Genomic DNA, 19,136 nt, shown 5'->3' with positions numbered 1-19,136 from the left:
CAGGCGGATGGTTTCACAGAATTATAGAAATTCTGGTTGAAAGGGCCTGCTGGAGGTCAGGAGTCAAATCTTCTGCTCCAGGTAGGACCATTACACTTGATCAGATCTGCTGTGCTTGCAGCCTCCCAGGATGGAGATCCACGGCCTCCCTGGTAATGTGTTCCCATGCTGCATCATGCTCTGTGATGATGCTGACTTTCTCAGCATCTAGTCTGATCTCCCCCAGGTGCAATATGTGGCCACTGCCCCCAGTTATGTTGTCTGCCACTGCCAAGGAGAGCTTGGCTCCAACACCTTTCTAATTGCCCTTGAAGTAGGAGTGGGTGCTGCCAGATTGCCTCTCAGCCTCCTCTTTGCCAGGCTAAACAAGCCCAGCTCCCTCAGCCCTCCCCAGCAGGTTAAGAGCCCTAGGCCTCCCTTTGCTGGACCATGTCCAGTTTCTCAATAGCTTTGAACCAGGGATCCAAACCTTCATTATGCCATCCAGGTATGACTACAGCAATGCTGAGAAGAGGGGAATAGTAATCTCCCTGTTTCCTTGGCATCCAAATCAGCCTAGACTCCCTCCACGGGAGTCTGAATTAACTTTCTCAATCTGGGACTCTGAGCTTCATCCATGAGCCATGAACATTTCTTGGCAGCAGTTATTTGGCCCCGCTTGTCTCCTTCCATGCAAAAGGAGAGTTTCTGATGTCACTGTGTCAAGATCAAGTGAGCATACAGCCCCAAATAGGTGGCCAGTCTTTACTCTTTGATGCTCTTCACCAACTAAACATGGCCATGGTCCAGCATTGTCTTTGTCTCAAAGCACAAGACACAAGGAAAATAATTGTAGCCTTTAAGGAGCACCTCTGATATATGAGCATGTCAGCATTTTCAGAGTCCCTGCATCATTTAAATGTGCATTATCATAATGTAACAGTGCTACTTGCATTGAGGCATGTTTTCTAACCCTTCACTTACACTTGGCTGTGTGCTTACATCTGCAGCTTTGCCATGTGACAGAGACCAGTGCCTGCCTGCTGAAGGAATTCCAAATTACAAGGAGTAGGTGTCAAAACTGCTGTGGTCTGTAATTTTGACAATACACATATTAAAAACTCCTGTCTGTTTTGTTGGGGTTTTGAATCAAAATTTTTGCTTGACAACTTTTAACCAGATAATCTAGTAGAGGCCTCCAGATGGCCATGACAGAGAAATAGGTCCCTTCCAAGACAGCAAGAGACTTCCTGCCCTGCACCGTGAAGTACTGGATCTCTGTGAATTCCTGGATCTCTCTTTTGTTTTCTAAAATGTTCTTTTTCCTTCAGGCCAGATGGGAATTTACGGTTCCATGGCTTGTCTAGCTGGCATTTTTATAGATCACTGTGAGTTCTGAGTAAGGGCAAAAGCATCACTGAATGGGTTAATCTTTTATGTTGTGGTATCAAGAAGCTGTGAAGTCCCAGTCAAGGAGAACAGGACAACAAGGCTTTGTTTGGGCCCTCAGTATCTTAAGAACTTCCATAAAACCTCTTAAATTACTTACATTTAACAAAGCTGTGTCCTCAAGATATCTGCTGAAAGGGCACTTTGAGACTACCACTGTCTTGGCTGATCACCTTAACTCAACATTAGGATCTGCCAGGACCATTTTTTAGTTAGGTAAAGCAGTCATTTGCAAACCATGATTTCAAGGTTATCAAAAGCATTTTCAGACAAAACAGATGGCCAGTACAATCCATGGCCTCCTTTTTTCCTAAATAATCAGTGTTGTCTTCATGTCCTTCTCCCAAACTATATAAAACATATTTCTCATTTTCAGCCATCTTCATCAGAAGACCACATGGCCCCCTCCTGCAAGCCAGACCAAGAGCGACCAACTGCAGCCCCCAAGTCCAACCAACGAACTGCCTAAGTAGCCTACCTAAATCTCCCATGGCTTGCTCGTGCTCCAAACTGCAACTGTCCATAACACAGCTGCTGCTGTGCTGGGAGATGGGAAGGACACACCAGGGGTCCTTCAGCTCCTAGGCAAAACAGACTGAGAAACAAGCTTTCTAACACAAGACTAATTCTTCCTAACTACCCAAGACTTGATCAGGAACCTCCTCTGCATGTCTACCTCTGAGTTATACAAGGCTATTTGCTCACGGTTTTGTAGCTTTACAGAAAAAATATTCTTAAGAGGCTACAAGGGCCTGGATTTCACTGGCAGCCTTTTAGAGCTTGTATTCTGGGTAGTAAGAGGAGCATGTACGTACTCAAGGGACTCAGGGGTCTTCAACAGATTCTTTCTGGTATTTCATCTGAAAAACCAAAGTATGTTTAGTGACTGTAACGAAAGCAGATTAATCTGTAGCATCCTAGCTGTCTTGGGATAGGTACTTCTCTTTTTATTCTTTTTGTATAGCTTATCCCAGCTGCAATGCTTGAAATGGAAAGCACCATCTCAGATAGTTGTTGGACAGAGTGAAGAGATAACCAGTTGTATGCTACCAGTGATGATCTAGTGCTGAACACCAAGCACTCCCTGGAACACAAGAGAGGACATAACAAACATATTTCAATAAAGGCTCGCAGTGTCACTTGGAAATTAGATACACATGATGCAAGATTGTATGTGGATAGCAATGAATGGGCTAGAGATCCAAGGTGAGCACAAGGTCCGGAAAATAAAACGGAAGCACTGCTCACAAGGCATCTGCTTTCTGGGTTATGATTGCAATTGCTGTGTTCATCATCTCTGAGACAAATACCCTGCAAGATGCATTGAGATGCCACAGGAAAAGGGTGCATTCTGGCTTACTTCAAATCTCCTTTGTGGGGGTTCAAAGCATATGGATCCTTTATAGCCTAAAATAAAGGCTTAGGAAAAATCGTGACCTTTGCCAGTATCTACTGTACCTGAAGACATCACTGCTCTGCTAAAACAGTAACTCTGTGGTGGAACTTCACAGTCATACAAATAACCAGTCTGAAATTTTGGCTAATCTTAATTTCATAGCTCAAGGTAAATTAAATCTTTTGAACGCATGCCTCAGAATATAAATTAAAGGAGTTCTTTTAAAAGGAAACGTAATTCTTTGGACTACTCACAAGGAATACTCCCAGGAAGGAGATACTTGAAAAAAATATTCATCTTGGGATACCCTATGGTTAATAGCTTGTTCCCCAGTGCTCTCTGCTTCGATGGAACGATAGCGTATACTGGTGTTACTTGTGGGTTTAGCCCTATGGCTTTGTTCTCATCTCATGTGTTATGTAGACAGGGCAAAGCTGCAAGAACACAGGTAAGAGATGCACTGAGCAAAATCCAGTCTCACCAGTTCGGTCTGTGCTGTCTCTGGAAAAGCATCTCCAGTTTCCCTGGGGTGAGCATAGCAGTGTGTATTCAAAAGCATTTGGCTGGAGGATGCATCCTAGGGACATGTCTCCAGCCACTGCTCACCACACTTGCCAGAGAAGAGCACCCACAAGAGTTTAGGAAGTAGCGTATCTTCAGCTGTACTGTGTCATTACATACACCCATCGGCACTTGAGAAACCTAGTAGAAAAGGGACAAGTTATGGAGAAAACTGAACTATTTAGGCAAAACTTTAATCTTGTGGAAGTCAACAGGAGTTCTGGTACTAGCTCCAGGCATCATGGAATTTTCTCAAAATATGAGTATTGAACTCCACCCCCCTGAGTGCTGGAAGGACACAGCCCAGTCCTGTCCAAGCAGGTATCAATTACATGTTCTGAAAGAGAATATACTTGATGCTGCTTCCATAGTCAAGTGATTTGTATTTTAATGTCCCAAGAAAGAAGATTTTGTATGGAGTATCACAGTGGGTGAGGGCTTGGATGAGACAAGCCTGACAAAGCACAAACATTGTGCAGTTCACGGCAACTCACGGCAAAGGGTGGAAACAGCGAAATGCTGACCCAGGGCTGCTGTATTTTGTGTATCCTGAGCTGGCTGCTAGCAAAAGAGCTGTGAAGATATTAACCTTATAACAAAGCCCAGACAGTTTCGTACTCCCAGCTTACTGGCAATCTTTTTGGAAAATAAATCCTCCAGGTTCCTATCAGCCACTGGAGATCCTTGCATCAAGCAAGGATCAAGCACTGTGTGCTTTCCAAAGCTGTCTTATTTCTTAGCTGGTTTCCTTTATTTTCTTTGAATTTATCATGTTCGTTTTGCCTTTGCTTCAAGCACAGAAAACTTACTGTTTTCTATTAATAGCGTTGTTACTAACTGCTACCTTTTCAGAGAAATGTTGAAAGCTAAGATACGATGAGAGTTGTGCTCCTGGAGGTGATGTTGATTTCGATGACCCAGAATAACAAACCTGTGTCATGCTTTACTCCCAGGCAAGTAGAACTAGGCAGAACTCAGAAAGTCACAGGCTGACGTCTCCTCACAGAGCTACCGAGAGGCAAAAAGGGAAATGCATAAAGCAACAAACAGCACAGAAAGAGAAGTCATTTACACAGGATTCATTTTATTTACACAGGGCCTGTCTAGCACTCTTGCAGGGAGCTGAATTCTGTATTTCATTTGCAATATTATAGCTTGCTAGTAAGGTGGTGGAGATGTACTGCTGTCACAACATGCTGTAGCTGCTAAGAAGGTCCCAGTATGACTGAACAGAGATGAGGAAAAGGAGGGGTATTTCTCACTAAAATGAGTCCTGCATGGTATCGTATCTTCCTGAGTGGATAAGATGGAAAATGGCAAGTATTCTATAAGCCACTGGAGAAAATGCAGACAGTCCCCGTAAATGGACATAATAGACTGTGTTCAACACACTGCATGTGTATAAAATCATAACAATGTATTTAAAGAGCATTAGCATGATCAGCTGTTGACCTGGACGATTTGGGGGTTAAATATCACTGATGCAATGGTTTTAATTTTGTATTTTTCTTATGCAAAGCAGAAATTTAGTTCTTAATTGTTGGTGGGCCAGAGGTTGGGAGACCTCTCTCTGTAACTAAATAAAACAAACCGAGATATGACTATCTAACTATTTTAACTGCTTCAGAAAAAGGGAAGGTTGGGCAGGTAGCCACCTCCTCATTATCTTGAAAGGTGAATGTAGCTGAGAGCCATTAGCACACTGTTTATCTGCAGTCTGATGGGTAAGGTAACTGAATCTGCTGTAAATGTGCTGGACCAGAGCTCATTAGATCTCCAGTTTCGTCTCTGCCAGTGATCTCTGCCATCTCACTGTGTGACCTTGGGCGGTACATTTCATCTCAGTTTTGCACCAGAAAAACTGGGACTGAAAGTATCTGCTTCTCTGAGCGGCGTGGGGAAGGCAAGGCCCTAGGGACCCATAGGATATGGGGTGAACCTTCTGGCACAAAAGGATCTGGTGAATGGTGTGGTATCAGGTACTGCTGATCTGCGTTTTCAGTGAAGAAAGCTTCAATATTTTAACTTTAGCTGGCTGGCAAAACAACAGACCCAAGTTTTGCTTGGCCTTAATGAAACAGAGCTAGGTTAAGTGCTAACAGGTTTCTTTGCAGAGATGTAGAGGTAGCAGAGGTGAAAGCTAGCCCTGACCACTGCTGTGGAGTAGACTGACATGCCTGTTCCATCGCTGGAGGCTGCAGAGCCTCCTCTTTCTCCCAGCTCCACCCAGTGACACGGGCTGGACTGAAGCCCAGTTCTAGACAGTGGAAATACACTTCCACACCACTTTAAATATGGCTCTAAAAAGCAGGTGAACTTTGCTGCTGAATTTTTAAAGAGACTCTTTAATGTTTAAACAATGCTGATTTTCTAAGGGTTGTTGAACACGTGTGAAAGAGGGCTGGAAAACACTTTAGCGTGACGATGCAGAAAGGGCTGGGCTGGCTGCGTGATGTTGCCTTTCCGCTACACCACGATCTTTCTCCTGTGCAGGGCTGAGTCTGCCCCAGCACCTCCAAGACAGACCACAGAATTTTCTGGCCTCACTGACTACAGTGTTGCCACAAACATCCTCCACAGATTCTTCAGAGGTCAGCTGCTTTCATAATAAGGTAGATAGGAATAACAACACCATGAACAATCCCTACAAGTTTTTTTCTGCATGTGATGCATCAGTTCACTTGAATTTCTGTTGAGTTTTTCAAATTTACGCCCACAGATGAGGCATCAACGTTGAGAGGAAGAGAGAGTTTGCAGCGAAAAGCCCTTGGTAATGGGAGAAGTGGAGGCTGAATGCTATCTCCAGACCAGACGTCCTTCCTGGCAGAAGTTCTCCTTTTTAACTGCAGAGACTGGCAGGAGTTCCTGGGCTGGGCTGCTATGGGGTGAGAACTTCTTCCTGAGCAGCTCCCATGAGAAATACTGAGGGCTGAATGCCAGCCCTTGAGGCAAGCACTCAGGCCTTTAGGTAGAAGGATAGCAAGAGACTTCACGGCCCTTGGGAGTGCCTGGGAAGAGCTGGCTCTGTGTCAGGCGAAAAGGTAGCCTACCAACGCTGGAAAACGCCGAGGTGACCTTCAGGTGGCAGGAGAAAATATATGTTGGAAAGAGGGAATTATAGTCAGGGCTGCCCAGCAGAGAAAGGATAGGATGTTACTCGCCCAGTTCTTGACCAGCATTTATGACTAGAACAAAGGGAAAACTGCTGCTCTTAGGCCACCATGTAGTAACGGACTAATGTAAGTTTTGCAGCAAGAGGGTGGAAACAGTATTTTCTTTTTTCTTCTGTTCTCTCTGAGCAAATTCAACAGTGATCAAGGAATGGGAGAGAAATACCTTTTCTCTAAAAATCAAGTTGCTTTCTGAATGGGAAAGACAGCATTTATTTATAAAGTAAACATAGATGTCACAGGCCTTGAATAACTTTGTGGCTGCCTGACTGTTCTGCGGAGGCCTCTAGGAAAAGCTGCCTGCTCTAACTCTGCAGGCTGCAGCCTTCAGTGCTTTGACCTTTGATGGCTCTATGGGTTCGTTGCTTACAGAGCAAGTCTCCTCGGTTTGAGATAGCAAAACATTTCAGGAAATATTGCTGATCAGAAATAGGACCACAGCTTCCTCAAATGCCCACCCAGATAAAAGGATGCTCTACAGCTAGAAGTGATAAGGAGACAGGAAAAGAAAAAGCAACAGTAAATGCGAGTGAGGTGTTTTTCAATAACATCATGCAAAGTGGCAGCTGGTCCCTAGGGAGATCTTGAAAGGAGGTTTTGAAGGTGCAAAACATTCCCAGGATGGTCTCCCACATCCCTCTCCTCCACCACTTCTTGGTGCCACATGCTCCTCCTGCCACAGGACCACGTGCCTGTGCAGCAGCTGTCTCTTCCACCCCTAAGTGGTTGCAGCATGGGCATCTTTTCCTCCAGTAGAGCCATGTCCTCAGGGCCCCTCACCAGATGGTGACAACTACCTGCTACAGCCTCACGGTTCGATGAACAGAGCCCATTCTCACCATTCGCTCTGAAGCACAGGGCAGGTGGATCTCCCCCAAGGTTTGTGAAACAACATACAGATTTTCAAAGATGCAAGGAGCAAAAAAAGCTGAGAGGTGAGTTAGTGCACTCCAGCGTCCTCCTCAACATCGCTTAGCTGGATGATCACCTCTTATCTTGTCGGGAGAATTCATTACAGGAACATTTTCTTTAAGTGTGAGTTTGTAGCTGTGTAGTAAGTCACATAATAAATCAAACCTCCACGCAGTGTGACGACAGGAGTTTAATGACTGAGGCGAGAGGCATCTCAGCGTGGCAGCTCGTCAGGGCCTGGTCCAGCCCGTGTCGAGCGGGGTCGTGTCGTTTGGGAGCTGTGGCTCTGCCTCCTCCAGCCCAGACCCGCAGCCGGTTCCTCCTCCTCAAGGGCTGGTGCCAGCCGGGGAAGCTCAGCCACGGGCTCCTCTCCACACCCCTCTCTTACGGCAGGTGAGGCTGAAATGAAAGCTTCCTCCACGCCCGGAGTTACCCCGGCCCGGCCTGCAGTGCCAGGCCCACAGCAGCCGCCTAACGGACACGGAGCGGCAAACCCTGTGGTAAAACCCTGCGGCCAGACCCCCGCAGCCGCGGGGGGCCCCGCCCCGCTCCGCCGAGGCCACCGGGGGGCCCGGCCGCGCCCTCAGCCCCGCGACATGGCGGCGGGCGGCGCACGTGCGCGGGGGCGGGGCCACGGCCCCCTGCCGCCTCCGCCCGCCGCCCCCCCGCAGCACAATGGACAGCGCTCGGCGGCGCCGCGCCACGGGCGGGGCGGGGCGGGGCCGGCGGGGCGGGGCGGGGCCGGCGGGGCGGGGCGGGGCGGGGCCGGCGCGCGGCGGTTGAAGCGGCGCGTGGAGCCGGCGGCGGCGGCGTAATCGCAGCGTAGCAGGGGTCCGCCGCGGCCGGTATGGGCCCGCCCGGCTCCGGTGAGGAGACGCGGAGCGGGAGGGAGGGAGGGAGGCGGCGGCGGCCGCCCTGGGCCCCGTTCTCCGGGGGCACCTCGGGGGCGGCCGTGTGAGGGAAGGGGCGCGGGGGGGCTGAGGGGCGGCCGCCGTGGCTCGCTGGGCGCACGGGCCCTTCCCCGGCGGCGGCGGAGCCCGGGGTGTGGGGGTGCCGGGAGCCGTTATCCGTGCAGCGAAGGGGAAGCTGAGAGGGAAATTTTAGTCGTAATCCTACGGAGATTAGGGAGGGAGCGGGTGAGAGCCCGAGTGGCGGGGCGCGACGGGCTCCGGCTGGCCGAGGGTCGCTTCAGCTTTGCTTCAGATAAGCGGTGTTAAAGTTGGCTGGTTTCTGCCCGACGGGGAAGCGCTGCCTCTCCTCGGGCTGGCGGGGGGTCGCTCCGGAGCGGGCGCACCCGCGGCGTGGCGGGAGCGGCGGGGGGGTCCCCGGCTCCTTTTGTGTGCGAGCGTCAGCCCCGCGGCTGCAGCGCTCCCGGGGGCGGCTCTGCCTCTGCCCAGCTCCTGCTCTTGAAGTTTTAAAAGCCAAAAAACCCCCCAAACTGGCCCGGAAGTATTTGTAAACTCAAAGGCTGACTCTGCTAAGTTGCTACGAAATGTATCGGTGTATTTGGGTCATCTTCTATATAAAACCCTACTGGCTTTAGGGCAGGGTTAAACCAAGCATGTGCTGTTCTCTGGGTCACTTGGTTTAACTCCTCCAAGTAGTAAAATCGGCTAGCGGGCAGTGAGGAGGGGCTGTGTGGATAGCGCTGCCTTGGCTGGTGTGTGCCTGCGCACAGAACACTTGTGTTCAGGGGAAATGTGACTGCGAGCTTCACTTGGGGCAAGCTGGAGCAATTTTGTGCTGGTCCTTTGTTGCACTGTGAAGTGACCTGCTGACTGGACCTACTCTTGTTTTATGTGTTGAGCTGAAGCATGTCTCCGTTCTTAAACTGAACTGAAGTATTGGACTACTGATGATAACGTTGACGGATAAACTGGTGTAGTGTGACTTCCTACGGAGCAGCAAGGTGAGGAATGAGGTGCTTTCCTTCAAGACAGCTTAGCTTCTGCTGCAGGTTGCCAAATACCCGGGATTTAGTATGTGGCTGTGTGTTAAAGGTCACTGGCGGTTCTTTGGTGAAAAAATGAACTTATGAGACAAAGGTGTGGAAGTATTGGGCATACTTTGATACATACACAGAAGAAACTGCTAGCTTTATAAGCTGTGAGAGCAGAATGCTGTACACTGTTCCTACTATTTCCCCTCCCAGCCAAAGAGATTGCTCCTTATTGTGGTGTAAAGAATGTGTGAATGTCGTGGTTTGAATGTTTGTGTCGTTTGCCTTGATTATAATCTGCAACAGGACTCCCGGCACCTCTGCAGGGTGTACAGAGGGGTGGCCAGGCTCCACAGCAGCGTGCTGGCTTGCAGCCCTCCGTGCTGCTTCACCCCTGTGCCACGGGTGTTTCTCAGGGGATAAGATGAAGTCCTGCCTGAGAGAATGTCTGCTTCTAAAAGATAGTAAAGGCTTATGCTGTCACCATTCCACTTTGAGGCTTCCTTCTACCAAGCTACGAAAGAATTGTTCTCAAGTTCTTATATATGAAGGAGCTCTACTAAATATTCTACAGCTTGGTACCATCTTATTATGTATATAAAGCATCAGCTACTGTGTCAACATCTGTCTAAGTGAAAGGCATTTTAGGCAGAGATGTCATGCACCTTTCTCCACCTTACTCTGGAAGGGGGGAGGAAACACTATAGCCACGCTGAGTCCCCTTTTTTCTAACTGGAAATACCAACTTAGCTGGGTGCCGCAGCTGGCTTTCACATTTGTAATAGTATTTGAGGAAGTCTGGAATTCTGCTATTTTCAGCAGTTCTTTGTCAAAAACAAAGCAAAAAAATTGCTCAGTTGTTCTCTTCCAGCTGAAAAGAAGCCACCATGGGTGGAAGAAGATAATAAAGTCACTTGCTGCTGTGTTTCACCATCCAACAGGCAGCTCTAATGTGGAAAGTGCTGGATGAGTTTGTACTTGCCTGGATGAGAAGCAGGGGTTGGGGGCTTTGATTCAGGGCTTTATGTATATTTAATATATAAACTCAATTTCTGATTTCCAACCATCTGGCTGTATTCTGTCAAGTAAGCCTCTGCTACAAATAGTAGAATAAAAGTTAAGCTTATGGAAAATCCCTCAGCTACATAGTGGATAATTCTAAATAAAATGGAAACATATAGTTAATATCACTGCCTCTCTTCCTCGCTGTGTGTGTGTATGGTGATGTGTATTCCTCATGGGAGCCCTCACAGTCTTCAAGCTCAGCTAATATTTAGTGGTAGCTTTGCGTGCTCTGTGTACACTACTTCTTGTTAGGAAGTCACCATTTCTCTGAAATGCTACCAGAGTTACAGCAGGGAAATTCAGGTGCCATCACTGGTTCATATCCTTCCATTTCATGTTCCCTTCCGTGCCCTCCTTCTGCTGGTACAGTGCCAGCTGGTCTATCTCAAGTTTATAATTAACTCTCTGCCTTCTAGGGTTTGGGTTCATCTGTGAATTGCTGTATGGGCTGCAGCAAAAGGGGGTGCACAGGCCAGCTGGACTCTGCAGGGAGCTGCAGGCTGTTGAGCCTCCGTGCTGTTGGCACTGCTGTCAGTGTGTCACGGGATGCTTTGTGAAATGCCGTAGCCTGTATTCAGGTGTGCAATAATTGAAACACTTTTAATGTGTAATTGGGATGGTTAAAGTGATTATTAGCTAGATACATTGCTTAATTGCATTGGCAGCTCCAGCCTCTGAATTTGTAGGAACTGCACTAGGCTTGGCTAGCAAAAATCGTGTTCTTTCCCGGTGTTAACCAGTGAATGGCTACAGGTCTGCCTCTTGCTGTGGACTGGGGTTTCGAAGTGATAAAGCTGCAGTTTAGTGAGTCACTGGTCTTCGGCTGAGCTCTGTTTCCTAATATGTGCTTTTAGCCAGATGCAAATACAAAGCAGAGGAGGTAGCCTGGGCCACTGTTGAGGCTGGAGTGGTATGATGGATGTTTAAGGAACAGGCATGTTCTGTAGTTGTGTGGTTTCTTTCTGGTTTTCTTTACAAGATGGTTGAACATATCTGCTCATAATTTGAGTGGAATACATGTGATGACTTTAAAAACTTGTCTGATTTTTTAGTTCTAAAGCCCTGTGAGGATGCATCTCTTTTATATGGCCCAGCTGCCCAGTGGTAACACCTGGAAATCTTATGCCTTTATCAGTGCTAATTGTCCATCTGTACCTGTGTGCACTGAGTAACTACCTTTCACTGCCTTTTCTGGTTTTCTTTTCAGGAGTTATAGCTGGAGTCCCTCTTGCTGTGAGAAGCAGAATGACTGTCTCGCAGCTCTGTTTTGAGGAGAGGGCCTAGAAGGTCTGCCACTGCACTTTCCCCAAGGTATGAAAGGTTTCTAGGGCAGGTATGAGTTATCAGCTCTCTGTCTTCCACAGCTTCCCATGGGTATAATAGTCACTGTCTCTCTTTCTCAAACTTCCCTCAACCAGACAAGTACAGGGCAGTAAACCTGTGGTAATCAGGTATTGCAGCTGCTAGGGAGCAACAGATTTGTCCGAGCAGCATGGTTAAGGCTGTTGAGCTACAGCTTGTGCCATCCTGTTGTTCTGGTGCTGGTAACTTCATTTCTGGGCCGTGGGTGATTCTAGACCAAGTGATCTGTCCTGAGACTTCCTCCTGTGGAGGGCCCCGACCCCTTCCTCCTGAGGTGCAGGAATTCCTGGTTTAGCAGGCGGGGTCAGGACGGGGAGCAAGATCACAGCTAAATACATCTGACGAGGCTTCTCTTGCTATATTTGCACTTACTCGGAAGGTTCCTGTACAGCCTAGGTATCGCACTTGCATAATCATATTACAGCGTTGCGTTACAAGGTGCCCCATGCCTCTTGGCTCGGGTATCTGATACGTGATAGCTGCCTGGCCTTCCTGGGTGTTTGCTTGTCCCCACTCTGCTCACTTCAGTTTGAGTTGGATGCTCTGCTGATGCATTCTTTCTGCGTGGACTGGCTTTTAGTACCAGTAACACTCCTAGAGGTTCAGCAAGTCTTGAACATTGCTCCTTGGGTAACGTGATCCTCTGCAGAGTAACTGTGCGATTGCAAGACCCTTCCTCTACAAACATTCCCTGTTCTCAGGTACTCAGACTTTTAAAAAGCCTTTTTCCCCTCTACCTTGCTTAGCTCTTACTGTGTAATGGCATTTTGCAGCAGTTTTTCTGAGGGAGAATCTATTGCCGTTTGCCTTTTAATTAATTTTTCACTTCCATTTTTGGGCTTAAAATGTCAGGGATAAGTTGTCTTAATGCTCTGACTGTTGAGTTCAGTGCTACACTGCGTCATGTTGCCGAGGGCTGTGTCTGCTTAGCAGTGGAATTTGAGTGGGGTGGAATCAGCAGAGTGTCTCAAACCAGCCGTCCAGTCCTTTGTGTTTCTGATGTTCGTTGATGGTATTAATAGGAGCGATATAAAGGAACCTAGAGGAATTGCAGAAAGCACCCTAATAAGCTTTTTAATGGTTTATGTACTTCCTTGAGATGCTGGTTATTGATGCATATTTGAGGGTTAAAACCCCAGCAAGAGTCTGAGGGAGGAATCCTGATGAGAACAGTGAGAGGTGGCTAGGAGAAATGAAATGCTGAGAACTGAATTGTTCCCATTGCATGCAGTTATTTCCTTAGTTCAGCTGGAAGCAGTGGGCATCCAGTCAGTGGGATGTGATTGCTAGCTTAGTGTCAGGCATGTTCTTTAAGCATGCTGTTTCCTTTTCCTTTATTTTAGTGGGTTGAAACCACTGAATGCTACTTCATGCACAAAAGCATTTAAAACACCAAGCTATGGGAAACTGTAGAAGCTTTCAAAAGGGGGATTTTGCATAATGATTACAAATGTAATGCAGAAAAGGGGGATAGAGGGCAGATTCACCCTTTAAGTTTTGCAAGGCTACTTCTCCAGTGTACAGTCAATTCTGGCTCTACATCTGTCTCGTGCTTTAATTATCATGAGTTTTGTGGGAGTAATAAGTTGAATTTACTGCAGTAGTGTTGAGAGGCAGCAAAGGACACTATTGTGTGCGGGATGCAGCACTGGACTGGGACTGCAGAGACCTGCCTTTTGTTCTGTCTCTGCCACTGACTTGCTAAGTGATGCTGGGCAAGATATTCTACCTAATATGTCTCCTGCTCCCTATTTGTGAGAAGAGTCTGTGAAAATTGCTAGAATGTATTGCGGTGTTTGGTGTAAGGGATCTAAAATGTTCCAATTTCTTTCTATTACAGGTGTGTAGTAAAAATGGTGCAGAAATACCAGTCCCCAGTTCGAGTCTACAAATATCCTTTTGAGCTCGTCATGGCAGTGAGTAATACTCAGCACTTTTACTTCTCCAGCTGCTAAGGGCTGCAATCTTAGGCCAGTGGGAGGTGGGGGACTGCGGTTTTGGTTAGTGTGTCTTTGTGGCAACCTTACGAGTACGTTGCAGGAACAGGGGTTTAGCTCTCATTATCTTTTTGTCCTTTCTTCAGTTTTCCATGAAAAATTAGAATCAGCATCTCAGTATTTTAAGAAAGTTAATTAGTCTTTAGAGGGGGGGGAAAAACCCAACTGTCTGTAATTACTCCTTCACAAGGAAGGAAAAAATTGTGACATTCAGGTAGGCAGGGTCAATTTGTGGCCAGACACCATCTTTGACTTATCCCCAGATGTCATTCAGTTTAGAATCTCTCCAGATATGATCCCAATCAGTATTGTAGGACGTCTGTATCTAGAACTTGATTCTAAATCATACTGAGATTTTTGATTTGGTTAAAAGGTAAAAATCTTTGGAAAAATTCTTCCATGTTGTTCTTCCCTGCTCACTCTGTGATTGCAGTGTTGGGAGATCTCTTCAAATTTTGTGATTTCTACAAGGAGCTTGAGGGCTGTAGTTGAAGTTCTTTTGCTGGTGATGCAGAAAGCTAATGGGACCATGGCAGCTTCTTTAAGTAGAGTTTAAAGACATTTGTGATATTCTGGAGTTTGTCACTGTTCTTCAAGGTGTGAGTCAAATATCCTCCTGAAAGGTTTGCTGTTTGCATTTCAAGGGCAGCACTGGACATTTGGGCATTTATCCGAGATGCTTGGTTATAGACTCTCACAAGGCTTTGTTTTGTAATCTGTTGGGCATTTCAGTCTACTGTAGGGATCCCCAAAACTTAGTATCTGCCACTTTTAGTCTACTGCTTTCTCTGTTGTCTCTCTTTCCTGCTGAACAAGGACACCAGTTTTCTTTAGTCTATTGAAGACCAAGAATGAAGATGGAAAGCTATAGCCATTTCAGGTAGCTGACATCATTCCCATGAATGGAAGGGAGAGCCTGACATAATACATGGCATTCCTCTTGCCTCTTCTAGATTCCTGGGAAATAAGCGTCATAAGATTTGTTCTGTCCAAAACTGCTTCCAGTCTTCCATTTCGATAGTTAAAACTGAAGGAGAGATTCTTTGTTTGGTCCTAAGTGTGAAAAATGAACCCCAAAATGTAGCAGCAGTTACTTAGCTGAAAGTGGTTGCTATTCACTTTGATGCTCTCCGATCATCAAAAGGAACAATTGGTTTTGGACAGTTGGACTTCCTCCCAAATTTGTCCCCTCCTCCCCTTTTTTTTTCCCCAGTCTTATCCAGATTTGCCATGTCTGTTAACAGCTAAGCCAGTAACACGCTGTAGAAGTGCCCCAACCAGTTTGGTGCTGATGTTTGTGGCAGTGAAACTTTTCTGGCCATGTTCTTTGTTCTCTCAGTGCATCCTGTATTAGTTATTCTAATACTTGTTATGTAGTACAAGTATTCTAGTACTTGTTATAAAGATACTGGTGGTTTTTGCTCTACGCATACCTCTCCACATTCCTGTTGTCTAGATTAGCAGGATAAACCTAACACCAGATGCCTGTCAGTAGATCAGCTGTTAATATAGGAGGGCTGCCTCTAGACAAATCCTTTGTAAGCTTGTTAGCAGAATGCCTAAAGGCCAGGGTTTGATGGGTTTATTTTTCAAGTGGTTTAGTCTTATTTGCTTTCAGTTTTTCAACATAACAGGGCTTAAAATTCCCTGGGATTTCAGTGCTGAGATTGTAAATGTCATCCTTTAGTTGTTCAGCAAACTCCAGTTCCCATTACCTTAGCAAAGTTATTAGTCCTTTTTCTTATGAAGCTCAAGTTACTTGCCCCGGGTCACTCAAAGGACTGTGGAGTGGAGTAGGGAGCTGAATATAGACCTCTTAGTCCCACTCTGTCCTGTGAAAATCATGTGTTCACAGCAGGATCTGCTTTATTATGAAGACTGGCATTATAAAGTAGTGTTTCAATCTAGTGGCAGTCCGTGCAGGCAGAGTTGGATGCAGGCTTTGTTATCGCATTTGATATGTTCAGATGGAGTCTTCAATTTGTGTGGAGGCAGTGCAGATTTCACAGAGCTGTCAGGTGCTAGCTGTCAGTTGCTGGAAGTTTTGCAGGGAGAGTGGGCGTACAGTGAAGCTGTTTTGCTCCTCAGCACGTGGCATTGCTGTTAATCTGCTTCAACATAAATCTGACAGCAGCTTCCTCAGCACTGGGAACCTGATATTCAGCTGCTTTCATCTTCTCACCTCAGACGCTTTGTGTGAACCTTTGGAGTGCCAAGGTCTCATACAGCGGTAAATGGTAGGAAAGCAGAGGTCATGTGGGTGACCTTCCTTATTTTATGGGTCTCTATGCACCCTTCAGCCTGATACACTTCTGCTTCATTCCTCGTCTGTGTAATGGGGAGGGTCATACTTTTGTGGTCTGTTCAGGCTATGTCATGAGGTAAGTAATGTTTGTTAGGAAAAGTATTTTTTCCCCCAGAACCTCAGATGTTTGGACACCACTATAGAAAACAGTGCGTGTGCTTCATTCAGATATGAGGATCTGAGAAACAGGGTTGTCGTAGCCAAATGAGGCAAACGATTCATTGCTTCCTGGCCTTGTTCAAGCACGCAGTGTTTCCCATGCCTTTTGTTGAGCCCTGCCATCAGGAACACAATTTATCTTTCTTGGACTTGTACAGAGTGCATGCGTGTGCAGCTCATCCTCTAGACAGCACATGGGTGTGCTTGACAGATGAGCCAGTGCTTTTACTGTTAATACCTTTGTTATTGTGTGTGTCTGGATAATTGTCTATGGATTTACACTCTGCTGCTTACTAATTCTTTTGCAGCTTGCATTCTGGCATTTGCAGGCAGTAGATTTGACATATCTTCCAAGCCCTTGGAAGGAAAACCCCATTCTCCTTGCTCTGTTTGATGGTCCTGTGCATCTGAGGAAGTAAAAAGGAATCAGCTTACCAAGTTTCTTCTGGTCATTCAGGAGTTCTGAATTTTTTTCTTGTTAAAGGAGTCCTCTCTTCTAAAAAGATTTAAACAAAGGACTGTCTTTCCACACCTGTCCATATTCACAGTAGTCATTTTCACCTGCTTTGTTCCTAATCTGCACTCGCATTAAAGGATCAGAAACGTTATGCTCTTCAAATTATACCCAGTGCCTGACATCTTTATCCCCTACACTTGAAAAGAACCTTGATGTTTGTTATGCTTTGTGATCTTGTCATGTTCTTTCTTCCCATTTTATCTTTTTTTTGTGTCTCCTTTTAAATGGAGCTGTTCCCTCATATGGGTTGTCCCTGCCTCTCTGGGCCTGATCCTGTTTTCAATAGATCAGCAGGCTTGAGATTGCATACGTCTCTTGATTTTATTTTACAGCCAAGAAAATCCCCAAGTATAAACATACTTCTTGTTTTCTTTGTGTGGTAGTTGTAGTTTTAAAGCTAGAAGTTGCTTTCTTACTGAAATGTTATAATGAGGGGAAAAATCCAGAAGGAGAGGTAATTCTGCCACATAGCTCATGAATGTTGACTTACTCTGTAAATTGTTGTGAGCTTTCTCTGATGTATGGAGATGAGAATTTGATTTGGGTGAGCAAGTCCAAAATGCATAGCTGTACAGGAAACGGAGCTAAGAGAGGGATTGCATATTTAATATTATTTGTTGCTAATGTAGGCTAGATGAGATAGTTTTAGCTTTGAAAGTAGTAGGGTGTTTTGTTCCCATTAATTTTAGTAGTGTACTCAGCCCTTCACGCTTGTAACTGACATCTGCCATTTTCACATACTTTATAGTATACACTAAGTTTGCTTAGGATGGTTTCTAAAGCTACAGGGCTGAAATAACCCCCCAGGGACTCTTACCTGGTCTTCCATACTTGATGTATAGTTTGTGTTGCTGCAGTAGTGGTGTAAACAAGAAACTTACTGACAGCACTTCTGACAATTGTTTGGTCCTCTCTCCACGTTTACAATGCGCTTCGTGTTCAGCTCTCGTTGGTAATAATAGCAATTTATGGTTTCTGCTGCAAGCCAGGGGTCTTTCTGCACAGCCTGGTGCCAAGGGAATAGTGAAGGATGCAGATCCTGAAAAGGGGAATGTTCTGCTTGCAGGTTTTACACCTTGAACCAAATGAAACCTTTATCACTTTACTATGTGGGATTCTATTTTTTTGATGAAATGAAAGCTTTGTAAAACACAACACTAGTAGGTTAAAGTCTGGGTTTAGTTAAAAGCTGTATGTATATGTGAAAATATATATATGTTACTTGACATTTAAGCTTACTGCATACAGGATATCAGCTTTATAGTTGCAGCATTTGAGAAGCTTACTACTGCTATCTAAAAATGCCATGGTTTTGAAAAGACAGAACAAAGACCAGGCATTTGGAAGTTTGCAGTAGCATCAGCTCTTGTGTGTACCAGTTGTACTCCATGCTCAAGTCCAAACGGCTCTTGAGCCCCACACGTGTACAATGTGAGTCAGTGCTTCTTTCTGCTTGACCTCATTTCTTGGTGCTGCCCACGGCATGTGTTGACACATATATGAGCAGCTGAGAGCCTGATCTCTTGAAAATGCATGCATGGAGAGCAGTGGTGTGTGTTTCTCACTGCACTGGTTGAGTAGTACTCTTCAGTCTAGGGTGCTTCTGCTGTGTGCAAGATGAGTTTGGGATGGGGGGTGGTTGTTCTGTGGGTGCATGTGTGGTATACAGGCATTTCTTATCTCGAGCATCACTCAGACTCTAATAGATCTGCTGGGTGGCAGCTCATGATTCCCTTGCCTGTGTCTGCAAGTGAAAACTCAGTCATCTGCAGTCCTGGCCTGCAACCCTTACTTCCAAGCAGCTCTGTGACTCTCTTGTAGCATTAGCACCAATTCAGTGTTCTTTGCATTTAGTTGGTCCAGAGTTTTTTATTTTTCAGGTAAGATAAATCAGGAAATTAATGGTGTATACTTCTGCATCTTCTCAGTATGGTTTGAGTGTTGGGGGTGCACACAAGCTGGGTGGCAAATTCAGTTCAGGCTACAAATGTTACAGGTTTATTTAGAGTCAAAAATAACTTCTCCATTGCCTTTACTCTCTCATCTTGTGGCACAGGGTCATAGCTCATCAAAAGCAAACCTCTGTGGTCACTGTGTGAAGTGAGATGTCTGTCTCGCATGCCTGACCCTGCTGAAGCAGTCTTGGTGATGGTCACTGGATTTGGCAGGGGTCCTCACTCTTGCCCCTGAATAATCCACCAGCAATTCAGCCTTGATTACACTGGCTGTCTGCACACTGGCAAAGTTGCTTTGCAGCCACTGAAGTTTTGCTCCTTTACAGCATTTGAGGCTCTGTCCCAGAGTTACATGCAAGAGTCTAACATC

General features: G+C 46.0%; 2 protein-coding genes across 10 annotated transcripts in view; both read left to right on the top strand.

Annotated features, from left to right (window-relative positions):
* The window catches only part of LOC141966565 (syntaxin-binding protein 4-like), a 53,196-nt gene extending 47,111 nt beyond the window's left edge, over nt 1-6,085 (top strand). Inside the window, exons 22-23 of one of the 4 annotated variants that reach the window (XM_074919439.1) lie at nt 990-1,047; nt 1,805-6,085. In XM_074919439.1, coding sequence (XP_074775540.1) covers nt 990-1,047; nt 1,805-1,901 — 155 coding nt within the window. In that variant the 3' untranslated portion in view covers nt 1,902-6,085. Of the gene's footprint in view, nt 1-989; nt 1,048-1,804 lie in introns of those variants that run through there. The other 3 variants (XM_074919438.1, XM_074919440.1, XR_012634600.1) reach the window with 3 other exon arrangements.
* The window catches only part of SEC14L5 (SEC14 like lipid binding 5), a 42,553-nt gene continuing 26,306 nt past the window's right edge, over nt 2,890-19,136 (top strand). Inside the window, exons 1-4 of one of the 6 annotated variants that reach the window (XM_074919443.1) lie at nt 8,234-8,333; nt 9,275-9,376; nt 11,679-11,782; nt 13,674-13,749. In XM_074919443.1, the coding sequence (XP_074775544.1) occupies nt 13,687-13,749 (63 nt within the window). In that variant the 5' untranslated portion in view covers nt 8,234-8,333; nt 9,275-9,376; nt 11,679-11,782; nt 13,674-13,686. Of the gene's footprint in view, nt 2,993-8,233; nt 8,334-8,919; nt 9,377-11,678; nt 11,783-12,411; nt 12,535-13,673; nt 13,750-19,136 lie in introns of those variants that run through there. The other 5 variants (XM_074919442.1, XM_074919447.1, XM_074919444.1 and 2 more) reach the window with 5 other exon arrangements.

The sequence above is a fragment of the Athene noctua genome, chromosome 15 (genome assembly GCF_965140245.1).
Source record: "Athene noctua chromosome 15, bAthNoc1.hap1.1, whole genome shotgun sequence".
Taxonomy (NCBI): Eukaryota; Metazoa; Chordata; class Aves; order Strigiformes; family Strigidae; genus Athene; species Athene noctua.
Note: the sequence above shows the minus strand (reverse complement) of the source record. Positions and strands in the feature narration are given on the sequence as shown.